This window comes from Plasmodium inui, assembly GCF_000524495.1.
Source record: "Plasmodium inui San Antonio 1 unplaced genomic scaffold supercont1.15, whole genome shotgun sequence".
NCBI classification, from domain to species: domain Eukaryota; phylum Apicomplexa; class Aconoidasida; order Haemosporida; family Plasmodiidae; genus Plasmodium; species Plasmodium inui.
In genome coordinates this window covers 496,959-511,933 of record NW_008481849.1, presented here as the reverse complement: position 1 = coordinate 511,933, position 14,975 = coordinate 496,959, and the positions used below count along the sequence as shown (strand labels likewise).

At 42.9% G+C, this 14,975-nt stretch overlaps 5 protein-coding genes across 5 annotated transcripts; 2 read left to right on the top strand and 3 right to left on the bottom strand.

Annotated features, from left to right (window-relative positions):
- Positions 1-719: 719 nt before the first annotated feature.
- Positions 720-3,353, bottom strand: C922_03578 (hypothetical protein; the record flags this gene model as incomplete). The annotated part of the gene is made up of 1 exon (XM_008819170.1): positions 720-3,353. The coding sequence occupies one exon, from the start codon at positions 3,351-3,353 to the stop codon at positions 720-722; it is 2,634 nt and encodes an 877-aa protein (XP_008817392.1).
- A 1,472-nt stretch (positions 3,354-4,825) lies between these two features.
- Positions 4,826-5,734, top strand: C922_03577 (hydroxyethylthiazole kinase; the record flags this gene model as incomplete). Its single annotated transcript, XM_008819169.1, has 1 exon — positions 4,826-5,734. One exon carries the CDS (start codon positions 4,826-4,828, stop codon positions 5,732-5,734), a length of 909 nt encoding a protein of 302 aa, XP_008817391.1.
- Positions 5,735-6,173: 439 nt separating this feature from the next.
- On the bottom strand, positions 6,174-9,011 carry C922_03576 (DNA gyrase subunit B; the record flags this gene model as incomplete). The annotated part of the gene is made up of 1 exon (XM_008819168.1): positions 6,174-9,011. One exon carries the CDS (start codon positions 9,009-9,011, stop codon positions 6,174-6,176), a length of 2,838 nt encoding a protein of 945 aa, XP_008817390.1.
- Positions 9,012-10,536: 1,525 nt separating this feature from the next.
- On the top strand, positions 10,537-11,094 carry C922_03575 (hypothetical protein; the record flags this gene model as incomplete). The annotated part of the gene is made up of 1 exon (XM_008819167.1): positions 10,537-11,094. The coding sequence occupies one exon, from the start codon at positions 10,537-10,539 to the stop codon at positions 11,092-11,094; it is 558 nt and encodes a 185-aa protein (XP_008817389.1).
- Positions 11,095-11,858: 764 nt separating this feature from the next.
- On the bottom strand, positions 11,859-12,485 carry C922_03574 (hypothetical protein; the record flags this gene model as incomplete). Its single annotated transcript, XM_008819166.1, has 1 exon — positions 11,859-12,485. The coding sequence occupies one exon, from the start codon at positions 12,483-12,485 to the stop codon at positions 11,859-11,861; it is 627 nt and encodes a 208-aa protein (XP_008817388.1).
- Positions 12,486-14,975: the final 2,490 nt, after the last annotated feature.

The window sequence follows — 14,975 nt, the reverse complement described above, 5'->3', positions numbered from 1 at the left end:
TCGCGAATTTGGGGAAAATCCTCGCGGGTGCAATGCAAAAAAAGAGGCAACAAAGTGAATTACGAACACTTTTTGTCTGACTAGCCCCCTTATGTGAGCACTGGACAGAGGGTCATCGCCAAATGGGTAGTACTATACATATGCTGGATTCTTCCATATGATCGTGGAAGGTGTGGAAGACGGGCAGGAACTCCCACCTTTTCGCAAGTACACCTGTTGATTTGTTACGCAATAGGTTTAGAAGAAATAGAAATACAAACCATTGTGGTGAACCAGAAACGAGCAAGCTTTACATAAAATTGTAAATTGAGAAAACCTCAAAAGTAGATGAGAGTTGTGTTAAACTAAAAATTCGTTGGGGGATAAAAAAAATAAAAAGAGACAATTAATAAAACATAGACATATCTGTAATTTTGCTTTAGAAGGGCACAATGTGAGTAGACTGGGGGCACGGGCACATACTCCCGTAAACACGCCTCCATTCAATCATGTGCATGTGCGTTTGTATGTTCACGTATAAAGGCCTCTTTTTTCTTTTTCTTTTATTGACAGGTGCTTAGTGCCCACCTGCTGCGGGTCGAGCAGTACGCGGACACACTAAGCTTTTAAAAAAATGGTTTCCATTTGGTGCAAACAGAGGGGGGGAACAAAAAAAAGGGGTAAATAGAGGGGGGGGAATAGACGGGGCAAAATGCTGTCAAAAGCATCACCGCAGAAGCCTAGCTGCCAAAGATGTCAAAGAGGAAGAGTTTACCCAAGTTGTGCTCAAAAATGTTGAATTTCTTCATTTCGCCGACGTTCTTTATGTGCGACGTCTCCACGGCTTCCTTGAAAATGTTAAGGGTCATTTCTTTCGCTTTTACAAAATCGGGGCTCTCATTATCGCCATCTTGTTCGGAGGGGGAAGCAAAATCCTTGCTAAACACTTCTCTCATATTTTTTACCACGCTGTTGTTATCGTCGCCGTGGGGCGAGTGTCCCTTCGGGTAGTTGTGTTGATCCAGCTTTCCCAGCGGGCCACTTAGGCCATTTGAGCCATTTAAGCCATTTTTATTTTGGAAATTTCCCCCATCCGCCTTCCTATCCGCGTGGTGTGGTTTATGCTCATTCACAACTTTCAGTATTTTTTTATTCTTAACATTGGGGTCTTTGGCGTATTTCTTCTTTATCTTTTTGACTGCGTCTTTAACGTTTTCCCTCACAATTTCGATTTTGCCATTGTCTGCGGAGCCTGTATGTCCTTGGTTTTCCCGTTCACCTAGTTTTCCCTTCTTTTTCAGCAAATTCTCACTCCCAGCACTTTTGAGTTGTTCCGGGGGGGTTCCTTTATCGGCCTGCTTCTCTGCGTGTCGCTCATTTCGTGCGCTTCTACCTGTGGGTTCCTCATTTGTGCGATTATCATCTGTATGGTTTTCATCTGTGCTGCTTCCTTCTCCACGTGTGGATTTCTTTTCCCGTTTTTCATTTTCTGGGCGGCTTGGAGTGTTGTCCGATTTGTTGCTCTTACTTAGAGCAGGCACTTTGCCGGAGTAATCCCTCGTGTTGTTTGGATCAATAATCTTTTTTATTTCCTCTCCGGATAGGGTTTCTTTATCGAGCAGTGCAAAGGCTAAATTGTCCAGTTCCTTTCTGTGCCTTCTTAGGATTTCTTCGGATAAGCTTTTGCCCTTCTCTACCAGCGCCTTCACCTCTACTTCAATAGTGGAAATAGTTTGAGCTGATAATCGGTTTGAGGAGTATCCATCTCCCATTCTTCTCTTGTAATTAAGTGGACCCAGCTTGTCAGACATTCCCCACTCGGTTACCATTTTGTAAGCAATTTCGGTAGCTCTAGAAATGTCACTAGAAGCACCACTACTCGTTTCAGATTTTCCAAAAACGATTTCTTCTGCGGTTCTTCCACCCATACAGACGGCCAATTTTGCTTCCATTTGGCTTTTAAAATAGTTGTGCCTATCATCCACTGGGATTTGTTCTACGTACCCAAGGGCATTGCCTCTTGAGATAATGGTAGCCTTATGTATTGGGTCCGTTTTGGGTTGAAGAAAGTACGCCACGATTGCATGTCCCGCTTCGTGATAAGCAGTAATTCTTCGCTGATGGTCGGACTGTCTTAGAGATTTCCTCTCTGGACCCATGGAAACTTTATCTCTAGCTTCGAACAGCTCCCCAATGGTCACTACACTTTTTTTATTTCTAGTGGCTAGGATGGTTGCTTCATTTACCACATTTTCTAAGTCAGCACCTGAAAAACCAGGAGTCAATCGAGCTATTTTGTCAATATCTTCCGTTTTTAAATCGCTTTTAATTTTTTTGATATAAATTTCTAGGATCCTTCTCCTTCCATTAACATCAGGTAGGGGGACATAAACGATTCGATCGAATCTGCCAGGTCGCAGTAGGGCACTATCTAGAGTATCAATTCGATTGGTTGCACCTATAATCATAATATGGACAGTGTTGCTAAAACCATCCATCTCGACTAGCAACTGATTAAGCGTCTGATCATGTTCTCTCTGCCCAGCGCCATTCACAGAACCGGAACTTCTTTTCCCTCCTATGGCATCAATTTCGTCAATAAAAACGATCGATGGAGCAACCGACCTTGCGTGTGCAAATAACTGTCTTATTCTTTTTGCCCCTTGTCCTACATATATCTCGATGAACTCTGGTCCGGACGTATAAATATATGGGATATTTGCTTCTGTGGCTACTGCCCTAGCTAGCATGGTTTTTCCTGACCCTGGAGGACCAACGAGAAGAACGCCCTTAGGCATTCTTGCGCCCATCTCTTGGTACTTTTCTCTATTCCTTATAAAGTCAACAACTTCGAGGAGTTCCAACTTTGATTCATCAATTCCGGCGATTTCTTCAAATCGGATGGGCCTAAAATGGTGAGAGGAATTTTTCTGGGACTGATCTCTTATGGATGCCTTTCCATTTTCACCTTTTTTATTTCTGTCATTTCCATACGGCTTCAATGATGCTGAACTGTTGCTGGTATTAAAATTGGAGTTGTTAAAATTGTCTTTGTAAAATAATTTATACGTTATTATGGTCATGAAAAATGGCCAAATGGCAAAGCCGAAACATATGCCCAGAAAAAATATTATAAAATAATTCCATTTTTTATTTCTCTTTTTGTTAAAGAAGTTTTCGTAATATTTGTACTTCCTATTATCGTTGTCTGATTTTTTTGATTTCCTCTTGTTCATTCCTAGCTCCTCTTTGTTCTGTAACAATTCTGAATTTTCCTCATCGCTGTCTTTGTTTGACCCTGTTGACACGAAGCTTTCATTTTCATACTTGGCATTCATAATTCTCTTCACCGCCTTCTGGTAATTCTTAAACATGTGTTTGGTCTACAGGGTGGGAAGTGGGATGAAATAAAACCGCGGGCGACTTGCATAAATGGGAAGACATACGCCTACATGCGCAGGTGCTTATTGTGACTGACTTCCACACACGTGTGCAATGTATTGTGGTATCCCTATGGGAAGATGGATGCAGGTGGGGGGATACACCTTCTCTCCCTAAAGTGACAGCACGTTACATAGCTTGCCAGCACGTTACAGCGCGTGACACCACGTTGCAGCACCTGGGAGGGGTTAACATGCGTCGTGTGCCCCAACCTCCCGCGCGCTCGCCTGCTGCAAAATAAGCCTGTTCGCAAATTGCCGTTTTGGCCTATCCAAACGTCCCTATTTTTTTCCGCTGTAAAAGTGGGGCATTACGCTTGCGCGATGCGCATACATAAAGGTACCTGCACAGATGGGACGCTCCCTGGGGGAAGTAAAAAACGAGAATCTCAGAATGTTCACCCTTATTCCTATGAAAGAAGGGTTGCCCTGCATTCACGCATACAAGAACGCTGGTACCATTTGGTTATTTACTCGGATGTACGGCTAAGGAGCTTCAAAATTGCTTCCATTATTTTGTCATAATCCGCTTGTGCCGCTTGTACCTTTGTCAAAATTGTGCCATACAAAAATGTCATGTTCTGTGAAGCATTACTTTTTTTTTTCTTTCCGTTCTGCTGTTGGGCAATCCACTTGGTCGGGATTTTTTAAATTTAACCCACACGCTGTTATTACTTGAAGTTAAGTGACACTCTGTTTCTCTTTTTTTTTTTCTTCTTTTTTTTTTTTTACACCACTGCGCAGTATGCTTATATATATGTACCGTTTCAAGCGAGGAGTCTGCGTCGCGCAAAAGGGCCAAATGGGCTTACGTTGCGAACCCCATCATCCTATGCTGCAGTCGAAGTGATGAAGGGAGATAAAACTTTTTTTAGCCATAAGCTAAAACGACAAGCTCATTGTATAGCCCTTTAATAATCGCAAAACGTATGACACATGGTATGCTTACCTCTTTATCACCCCTTGAATTATTCAAATTTGGTGGATCTGGCGCCCGAGTGAAGGTTTACGTAAAAAAGGTTTTTTTTCCCAATTAACCGCTCCTCCGCAGCACCTGTTGAATTTTTCAAGTAGGCATTTTTTTTTTTTTGTGGGACCGCTCCATCTAGTGTGGCACAATCGTATTTTACGTTGTGAGTAGGGTAACGCCCATCCGCCGTTTCCGCCTCATTTTTGCTCCTACTGAGGTGGGAAATATTACGCGTAGAAATGAGGCGCTCCTCCCATCACACGGTGATGCTTGCCAACGTCCATGTGATGAAGAGACCACTCCACTTGTCACATATCAGTGTCGGGATCCCCCGCCACGCAATTCGCTCAAACGTGTAGTCTTACTATCCCACCTTGCGTGTAACACTGGCGTTAGTTTCTTTTTCCTTTTTTGGGGGGAAGGCCGTTCGAGCCAAATGAATCGTTGTAGACCTTTCTCCAAAGTGAGGCACTTTTCCGGCCTCACCAAACTAATCAATGTGAGAAAGCACCAAGATGAGATAATCAGTTGCATAGAAAAGGTCAAGGAGGTGAATCCACTGGTGCACTGTATTACGAACAGAGTAACAACGGAAAAGGTGGCAAACAGTTTGCTAGCATTTGGTTCTTCCCCAGCCATGATTGACAATCCCAAGGAAGTGGAACAATTTGCACAAATAGCCTCCTGTACCTACTTCAATCTAGGCTTGCACACAAGTCAAGTGGATAACTTACATGTGCTGCACAAAATGAGACAAGAAAAAAAGAAGGAAGACTTCATTTTTATAATCGATCCAATAGCCGTAGGGGCAACACAGTACAGGACAGACCTAATCAAAGACATCATTGTTAAGTGCAAGCCAAATGTCATTAAAGGAAATATAGCTGAAATAGTTTATCTAGATAAAGGAGAGTTTCTGGGGAAAGGGGTAGATAGCAACAGTAGTTCAGCACATATCCAAAGTGATATAATTGCTAGTGCAAGGAATGTTGCTTTGAAATATAACTGTGCAGTTGTTGTCACGTCAAAAGCCGACATCATTGTTAGCCCCTGCTCAAATTATGTAGCCCAAATTAATTGCGATTTAAAAATTTTGACCAAAATTACCGGCTCGGGGTGTTCAGTTGGTGCACTATGCGCTGCCGCAACATCCGTTATTCCTCAGAACCCCTTTATAGCATGCACAGCTGCCACACTAATTTACAAACTGGCCGCTTTTAAGGCCTACCAAAAGGAGACCGGCCCAGGCACACTCAGCCATAAAATAATTGACGACATTTATTTTTATTCCAACAACCCGCACTTTATGAATCTTCAAATTGTGGACCTGTACGCGGTGAGCTGATTTGGGCGAGCTAATTTGAGGGAGCTGATTTGGGGGAGCTCATTTTTGGCGCGCGTCGCACATGCTATAGCGCATCACAGATCGCAACCCATAGCGGAATTCACACCGAAAACGTCTTTTTTGGGATAGCTGATCACCGTCACCCCAACACCCCTTGTGCTATATTCATGTGGTCCCCCGCCAGTTCGCTTTTCGCGACCGCTACTTTGCTTGTTATTTATAATCAACAGAGTCAAGAAGGCAAGAAACTGCTTATTTAAAACGAAATCATTTCAGCCAAATGGTTGGGTTATTTCCCCCTCTGAAACGAAAAAAAGGACTACAGCGGGGGTGCCAAAGTGGCGTGCAATGTGATGCAAGTAAAAGGTGCTCATAGAAAAGGGCTAATGGGAAGGGCTCAATTGCCTCATCACGTCGTGTATCAGCACGTTCGAGGCTGTCACCCTGGCGCGGGCGAATTCTCCAGAATGAAGCTTTTGCGCAACTTGGAGTCCTCCCCCATGAGGGAGAAAATCAAATTGTTGGCCCGCATGGCGTCGTTGACAGTCACTCTAATCAGCTTCCGCACGCGCGGATCCATGGTGGTGCTCCACAGTTGGTCAGCCATCATCTCCCCGAGCCCCTTGAACCGTTGTATTTCGTACCGTTTGGAGAAGGTAAAAAATGCGTTACCGCTGAGGTGGGAAGTGCCAATCGCGGTGTCGGCAGTGTTGGCAGTGTTGCCAGTCCGCGCGGCATTTGTATCGTCCGTGTTGAGACCCCCCTTCTGCGTCACCTCGTCGGCGCTGTTGTATCCGAAATTCAAATTAGCCAAAGTGGCCAGACCGCTGCGATGTTCGTCACTTGGGATGTTGCCCCCACGGCCAGGCCCTCCCTTTCCCAATTCGAAGCTCCAATGTTCAGCGTGAGAAGATCTATCCTTGTCCAACAGTCCCAGTAGCACATTTAATTCGTCATCTGAGTATGTATGGATAAGAGTCTTAGAATTCCTCGTACTCACGTTAAACTGTTTCATTACTATTTCCTTTATAGTGCTGTCAAAAAATCGGTTGTATGTGACTTTGTATAAGGGTGGACATGCAACATAGACATTTCCATTTTGTATAATATCTTTCTGAAATCGGTACAGAAAGGTTAGGAGCAGTATTCGTATGTGCTCTCCATCGACGTCGGCATCCGTCATGATGATAATTTTTCCATACCTTAAAGGTGGGGTATCAAGAAGCGGATTTTTCTTTTTATTTACCATTGTGTTGTTAACTTGTACATTTTCTTTCTTGCAACTTTTTAAATCATATTTTTTCTTGAGATCTTTTTTTTTATTATTGAGCATATTTTTCCCCTTGGTCATTTTGGTGTTGTCACAACTGACGCTCAAGCCGATGGCCGTTATTAGAGATTTCAATTCTGAGTTTTCAAATATCCTTTTATTATTTTTAATTTTTTCTACGTTAAGTATTTTTCCCTTAAGGGGAAGAATCGCCTGTATTTCTCTGTTCCTGGCTTGTTTAGCACTTCCTGCAGCACTGTCTCCCTCGACGATGAAAATTTCATTACGATTTATGTCGTCACTTATGCAGTCAACTAATTTTCCTGGCAATATGGTCGAATAATACTGACTATTTTTAGACCTGATTAAATCTCTCGCCGCCTTGGCTTCCTCATCACTTGCCTTAGCCTGTAAAGCCTTCAAATAAATTGTGTTGAGCAAATTCGGTTCGAAATCGAAAATTTCAGACAGTTTCTCAAAAATGGCACTTTCCAAAATGGGCTTTAAGAAGTGGGAACCGAGTTTAGTTTTTGTCTGCCCCTCAAATTCTGGGTTATTCATTTTGATCGACAAAATGGCTGTCATTCCTTCCCTTATGTACTCTCCTGGGATGTTAAGAAAATTTTTTGTTGCCTCGTTTTTTTTTATATTAAAATTTACACACCTGCTGATGGCATATTTCATTGCATCTACATGAGTCCCTCCATCGGTAGTGTTTACATTGTTCACAAAACTGATGATGTATTCATGGTACTGACCTTGCGACCATTTCATTCTTAAATCGATATGGACATTTTTCTGGTGACAAGAGATGCTAATAATTTTATTATTGTCTTTGAACAGGCTTACTTTATTTTTCGTTAAGCTTTCCATGTACTCGTTTAGCCCCCCCTCGTGCTTTATCACCTCGTAGGGGTAGAAATCCAGATTGTTGTGCTCCGCCGCGGTGTCCACAGCATGAGTCGTTTTTTCTTCCGCAGTGTCTACAGCAACGGTCGTTCCTTTCTCCTCCGCGTCTGTCGCGTCTACCGCGTCCACAGCATCCCCCCCCTTGGGCAAATGAACTGACGCTGCAGCTTTCTTAGCCGCCCTTTCATCGTAAAAGTAGAAACTGAGCCTGTCATTCAGGTAGGCCAGTTGGTGGATCCTATTTTTTATCAGCTCCGCGTTATGCCTGATGGTGTTCTTAAATATGCTGTGGTCTGGCTTGTAATGTATCTGTGTTCCTCTCTTTCTAACTGGGCAGTCCCGAACAAATAGCGGGGTTACTACTTTTCCCTTTTCCAATTCGATGCTGTGAATTTTGCCCCCTCTAAAAACCTTCACTTTCATGAAGCTGCTCAGGGCGTTGGCAACGGAAAGACCGACTCCATGGAGGCCGGACGAGAATCTGTACATTTGGGATGCACTTTTTTGGGATGGTTCCTTTGGGTTTTTCTTTTGCGAATTTTTTTCGTCCATCTTTTCCACCACCTTTGCCATGGGCTTCGAATATCCTTTCTTCTGCCCCTTTGCACCCCGTTCGTCTTCCGCGACTTCAGCGCTTAGGCCTCCCATGCAGGTTCTTCCCGCCAACTCCGTCGCAGCTTCGTCATCGACAAACTTCGCCCCGGAATGTAAAAGAGTCAGGACCGTTTCTAGAGCCGACTTGTTTGTCTTCTCATGAATGTCACAGGGTATGCCTCTTCCATTGTCTTCTATCGTAATACTGTCGTCTTCGTGAAGAACAATTTTAATTTCATTACACTCAAAGTTGTTATATTCGTCGACCGAGTTGTCAATAATTTCGAACAATATTTGGTGTAGTCCTTTCACGTCTGTGTTTCCGATGTACATACCAGGTCTCTTTCTCACTGCTTCCAGTCCCTCCAGAATGACAATATCCTTTGCGTCATAGTCATTGCAGCGGAAGGGACGACGCTTCTTGTGCTCCTCCTGTCTCTTCCCCTTTATTTTATCCGCCCGTATGATGTTTGTAAGAAAGAAGTATTGTTTTCTCTTCTTCATTTTTTTCCCATCAGATGATTTTATTTTTCGTGAAAATGTTGCCATGTCTCTGGGTGTTGGTGGACAGGGCGCTTCTCCCCTTACCTGCCTTCTGAGGAATCTCCATCCTCTCAAACGGCCGACTGTGGAGACGTTAGCGCACCAGGTTTTCCCCTTTGTACGAGTCAGTAGGTGTTCCACGAGGAGGGCGAAAATGGGAAGGGACTTCGCCAACCGCATGTTCATCATAAGGTAGTTCTTACGCTATTGGGGGGGCGTTTTACTCGGGCCGATTGGGGGAAGCATCACGAATTCCCTCCTCCAAGCCCCCGTTTTCAAATACCAAAGTGGAAGTTCTTCTCTAAATTCTTCTATTCCTTTTATTTATGCTATCCTTTTTATTTCTTCTATTCCATTTATTTTATTCTTTTTCTGTTTTTTTTCTCCTTTTTTTTGGCTATCCCCCCTCCTCCTGATTCACTCCCATGATCGGCATTTCATTTCAGCGAAAAAAATGGCCAAGCCAAGTGTAAGCCCCGGTGTAACAAAGCAAACAGGCGAAGTAATGGCCACACAGTGAGTAACATTGGGCGAATGTTCAATTATGTTCGCGAGAGAGAAAAAAAAGGTATGCATTAATGCAAGAGGGTTAACCCCTCTGTACCAATGTGGAACGGCTCATTTTTAGAAAAAACTTGCTGTGAAGGTCACGACCGTTTACCCCCCCTTGGGCCACCAGTATTCCCCTGTAAACGCACCTACACCTTTACAACTTCGCCCAAGGAAATCATAAAAACGAAAGGGTAGGAAACGACCTGGTCTTATTACCCTTTTTCGTTTAACTGGTCCATGAATGCACTAAAAAGAACAACTGCATTTAGGCCTGCAAAGTGGACTCGTAAAAAAAAAAAAAAGTTAACCCCAATTTCGGCACAGTATCGCTATCACGCCTATCTTATTGGACTCCTCAAGAGAAAAAAAAAGACATAAGGAGGAGAGGGGCACAACATTCTTTCCATTTCCTTCGCTTTAACATTAATGCGCATAATGATTTTGGACGAGTTGTCACAATCTTGAAGTGCCACGAAAAAAATGATAGCAATATTGAGACCGTTTTTCTCTTTTGTTCTTTCGCAAAAAATTTACCGTCACAATGAAACTTAATCAGTTTCGCCAACTTTGAATGTTCCAACGGTAGTGATTTTACCTACTCGTGAATGTCGCAAGAGGTGTACGTACAGGTTCCCCCCCACAGTGTGAACGTGTGTATATATGCCTCCGCGCCGTTTCTCCTATTTCTCATGAGCACTTGGGGTATGCCCATCAATTTTGCTCCCTCGACGTGCTGCGAGACGGGGGATTACGCGTATTGGTGGGATAGGGCTAAACCAATTGCTTATCATCGCATTGATGAGCAAATACATTCACGCAGTCCCTCCAACAGGAATGTTACCCTGTCTAACCCACGTCCACATTCCAACGGATCTCAACAAAGGCGCCTCTCGCAATATTGGCACCGCTTCCAACAATGGCGCCCCTCCAAACAATGGCACCCCTTTTTCTTCTGCTAATTTTGACCATTTCTGTGCGAAGCATGGATCCAACAAAAAAGGGGAATGAAAATTTCCCGCAGAGAAATCAGACAAATGAAGAAACAAACTTCGACTCACCATTCCCAGCATTCAACATACACTACAATGTTGAACCGAAGGACTGGAGGAACATAGAGTTCGTAGAAAAGGAAAAAAAAGACTTCCTCCTTGACATTAAAAACGAAATAAGATTAATGCAAGAAGATAAAAACAAAATTAATTATGTTCTGAATGTCCAGAAGCAGCAATTGGAACAGTTGCAATTTTTGCTAAATCGTATGAAGCACATTAAAAGGAAGAGTCCCATGGGAGAGGGGGAAGAGAAACTCAAGGTCGACCTTCTTGCCATGCCACGGTATCTAAGGACTGGCACTTTTCTCGGCGTCGACAGCCTTGGTGAAGAAAATATACTAAGAGCGTTTAACGAACTACACAATTACAACTTAGACAAGTCGAGGTTAGCAAACCGGGGGAGTTTTTACCACAATTTGGCAGAGCAATGGGTTGGCTAACGCCAGGAAAAGGGGGATTCAAAATGGATTTCCAAGATTGGCGCCGCGGGGTGCGTGTGATAAGGCTTTTTTTTTTTTTTTTACCCATGTGATTGAATTGTGCCGAGGAAAAAAAAAAAAATTCCTCAACTGCGATTAAGCAGTTGGCCTCTGTCTTCTCGCCTTCTGAGGTGTTACCCTCGCTTCACCCCATTTTGTTCTGCACTTTTTTTCCAAATGTTTGCAAAAAAGGCGCGCCGCTGTAGATCAGAGCGCTGCTCTTCTGTCCGGCAATGCGCTTTGGTGAGAATACGCGTTGAAGGTTCTCTCCAAGGGGAGCTGCCAAACGTTTAGTTAAATCAAACATAAAACCGTTTCCAAACTGAAACGACGAAAGTTACGAGCTGTGCAGTGCGTTTTAATAATTGCGAAAAAGAGGCAAGAGAAAAAAGGAAAAAAAAAACGAAAAAATTCGAAAGGATTCCCCCCTGGGCATGCACACAAACTGCTGTACAGGAATTAGCGCTAATCTTGAACAAAGACATAAAAAAAAATAATCATAAAAAGGCGTAGCAGCTACGTAAAGGAAGGGGCAACCATCCGCTAAACGGTGGATGCGATCACGTGTGTGCCTTCGCACTGCGCAAAACGCCTCATCCGATTTGTTACACTAAAAAATAGATGGGTCTCCCTGGGTGCGTTCTTCCCCAACTGGTACAACAACCTATACGGGGAAAAGTCAAATTCGCTTCTGGTGCTTAAAAGGAAGCATTAACAAAAAGCCATTAGCTATATCTGATCCTGACATATAGATACAGAACGATCTGAAGAACGATAATCTCGTAGAGTACGAAGAGAGCAATCAGTAGCACGTACGTGGCAGTAAAGTGAAAAAAGACTGTAAAAATTATAATCACAACAATTGTTATGATTAAAAAAATTAAGTTAATGGAAAAAATATATCTGAAATGAAGAATAGGGATGCTGTTGTCATTCCCTTCATTGTTCAAAATGGATGCAATCGTTCTTAGCAACTGATCCTGCAGGTACTCCTTATTACTGTTATTGTTAACCATCCAATTAAAGTCCTTCTCGTCTTCTATTTTGGCTGTCCCAGTTTTGCAGATGGTACATAATAAGGGGTCTAGCTTATTCTGCCCCAAAATCTTCGACCGTAGGGAACTCAACTTTTGGGTTCTCCTCCAGCTATACCAGCATCTCTTATGGACACAAGCTGTACATATAGAACAACACGATATTAAATAGCAGTTTTCCAAATTTTCCTCTAAACATATGAAACAAAATAATTCTGCTTTTTCGTCTACTCCTTTATTCCTTTTGGTTCTGTAATGTTTTTGCTCTTTTGCTTGTGTGTCACCAGAGAGTCTGAAATAATTATCGCTTCCTCCCATTTAGCCGAACTGAGTGCTAGTTAAAAAAAAAAAAGCCTTTTCCGGTGCAGCGCCCGCATGGGGGTGAGCATATAAAAGCTTTCTCTCGCATAAACCTATGCACCGTTTTGGTGATTACGCTTTGGGGGATGAACCCTGCATGGGTAGATATATGCAGACGCGGGGGCCAGTGGAGAAATAGAAAGGACTGAGAAGGGACAATAATGCTGCATATTTTATTACCCCTATTTTCTGCGCCTACAAATGTGATTGTACTGATTCACAAAGTTTCTTCGCAAATGGGCGTTCTCTCTTTCTAAGTCGTAAAAGTAGTGAAAGCGGTTTTTCTGTGCGCTTGCAAAAGGGAGGTTTTACTCTTCGTGGAGCCCAAATATATTGGTGCTTACGAAATTGAAGAAAAATCCGCATAAAAGTGAGCAAGATAATATATCCTCCAGCAACTTACTAGCATCCCTCAGCCGCAGTGATACAAATTCGCGGGTTAAAATCGATCTCCCTGAAAAAAATGCCCCTCAGCGGAAACTTTCGCAAATTAAAAAAAAAAAAAAAACTAAACAGGTTGAGATGCCAAAAAGGAGGAATCAAGATGAAGGAGCCAAGACGTGCTGCTAAAAAAAAAAACAATTTCTCCAACGTGCATGCTCTGCCTTGTTGCAAAGGGAATATTCATTTTGACACGTTGGGCATAGGATAAGGCTTCTGTCGTCCCTTCGCGAAACGCAGCGCTTCGGAAAACGTGGCATACATGGCAAACGTGGAAAAACAGGCAATATTGCCAGTGAGACTGCACCCACGCCTGTAAGGGAAAAATTCCATGTTTTCCCAAATTGTTGAAAAAAAGTGAATTCAGTTTTTATGGCTGATCGCGATAGAGATGAAGGAGGGGGTACCCAACAGGGGTTGCATCTTTTTTGTTGCTGCCCTCTTGACAGAGATAACCAAATCGGATATGTGTAGAGTGGCTCAGTTTTCGTACGCGGGTGAGGCGGATCTCTTCATTTTGGTAGAAACGTGAAAAGAGAAGAAGAAGAAATGAAAAAAAAGAGGTTTATTACGCGTCTTTGTTTTTTCCTATGAATGGGCTACTTTTATTGATGATGAATAATTCCATGTGAGCCTGCTCGATTTATTGACAGAATGGGGGTGTACTGCCCTGTGCTCCCTTTACTACATGACCATGGTTGTTGGCCCAGATCACATGACATACTGGTCAATAGACCAAAATGACCCCTAGCAAACGCTTATGAGAATTTGCCTCACCCCTTTGACCACACGAAGTGATTTCATTCGAAGTGGCCATCCACCAAATAGGCACCACTTGAGAAGACAACTTTAACGCAAATTGGCACTCGGACTGATTGGCAGTCCCAACTACAGACGTCCAGACTTAACCGCAAAAACGTACATTTAACCGTTTGGTTTGTATAAAGATTTAAAAATCCTAGTCATATAAACAGTTTGGACTTATTCACAAATGTGTGGATAAAAAAAGGGGAAAATTTTTCTTTGCATCGAAGGAAAAAAAAAAAAAAAAAAAAAAAAAAAAAAAAAAAAAAATGGGACGCAAAGCAATCGATATGATGATGGGAATATGCGAGAAAATGTAAAGGGTAAGTAGATCGCAAGGGAGGGAAACGCGGCCAAGTAGCTCAGAAGCCATAAGTAGCTATGTAGCCAAGTGGCAAAACCGCGTAATCGCAAAATGTGGAATTTAAAAAAAAAAAAAGGCACAATTCATCAATGAATGCTTTTTTTCACATGCACACACAGGGGGGGGGAGGAAATTGAAAAAAGGGAAAAGACGAACGCAGGAGGATATACGTACGTAGGTAATACATGTGCGTGTAGGCCCACTGACCCACACCTGTTGATAATTCCATGTAACATCGGCGCGTATTCTTATTAAAGGGATCGACCTTCGTGACAGATTCCTCAGATCCTTCGTGCAGAAATGCGGTGGGTCCACTCAAACGTGCAAATAAACATTATCGAGAAGCATTACAAACGGTTTCGGCACCGTTCACACAGCATTCGCGAAAAAGAAAAATTGAAACGAAGTAGGGATTCAATCAAGGGGGGGAAGATTACAATAAATGAAATTGCAACGTTGTAACGTTGCAAAGTTGCAATGTTGTGGATGGCCAAAAAAAAAAAGCAGCACAGGGAGAGCTCGGAAACACACACCTGCAAAGGTTGCAAAAATTGGACACGCGGGGACAAGCAAAATTTTGCTACATCAATGGGGGATGGTGGGGGTTCATCGGATAAACTCGAGTGCGCTTTATGTAGGTACGCCTTTTCCTGTCGTATCTTCAATTATCCCTGAGTAGATATTTGCTTATGTGTGCGCATGGACAAGAGGTGAACTTGCTGCCCGTTCCGTCCTATAGTTGCTTCCAGTCGGTATGGTGGTTTTTTTCACAACAATTTTTTTTTTTTTTCTCTCTTTTGTTCTTTTCTTTCTTCTTTTTTGAGTCTGCTCTGACCTAT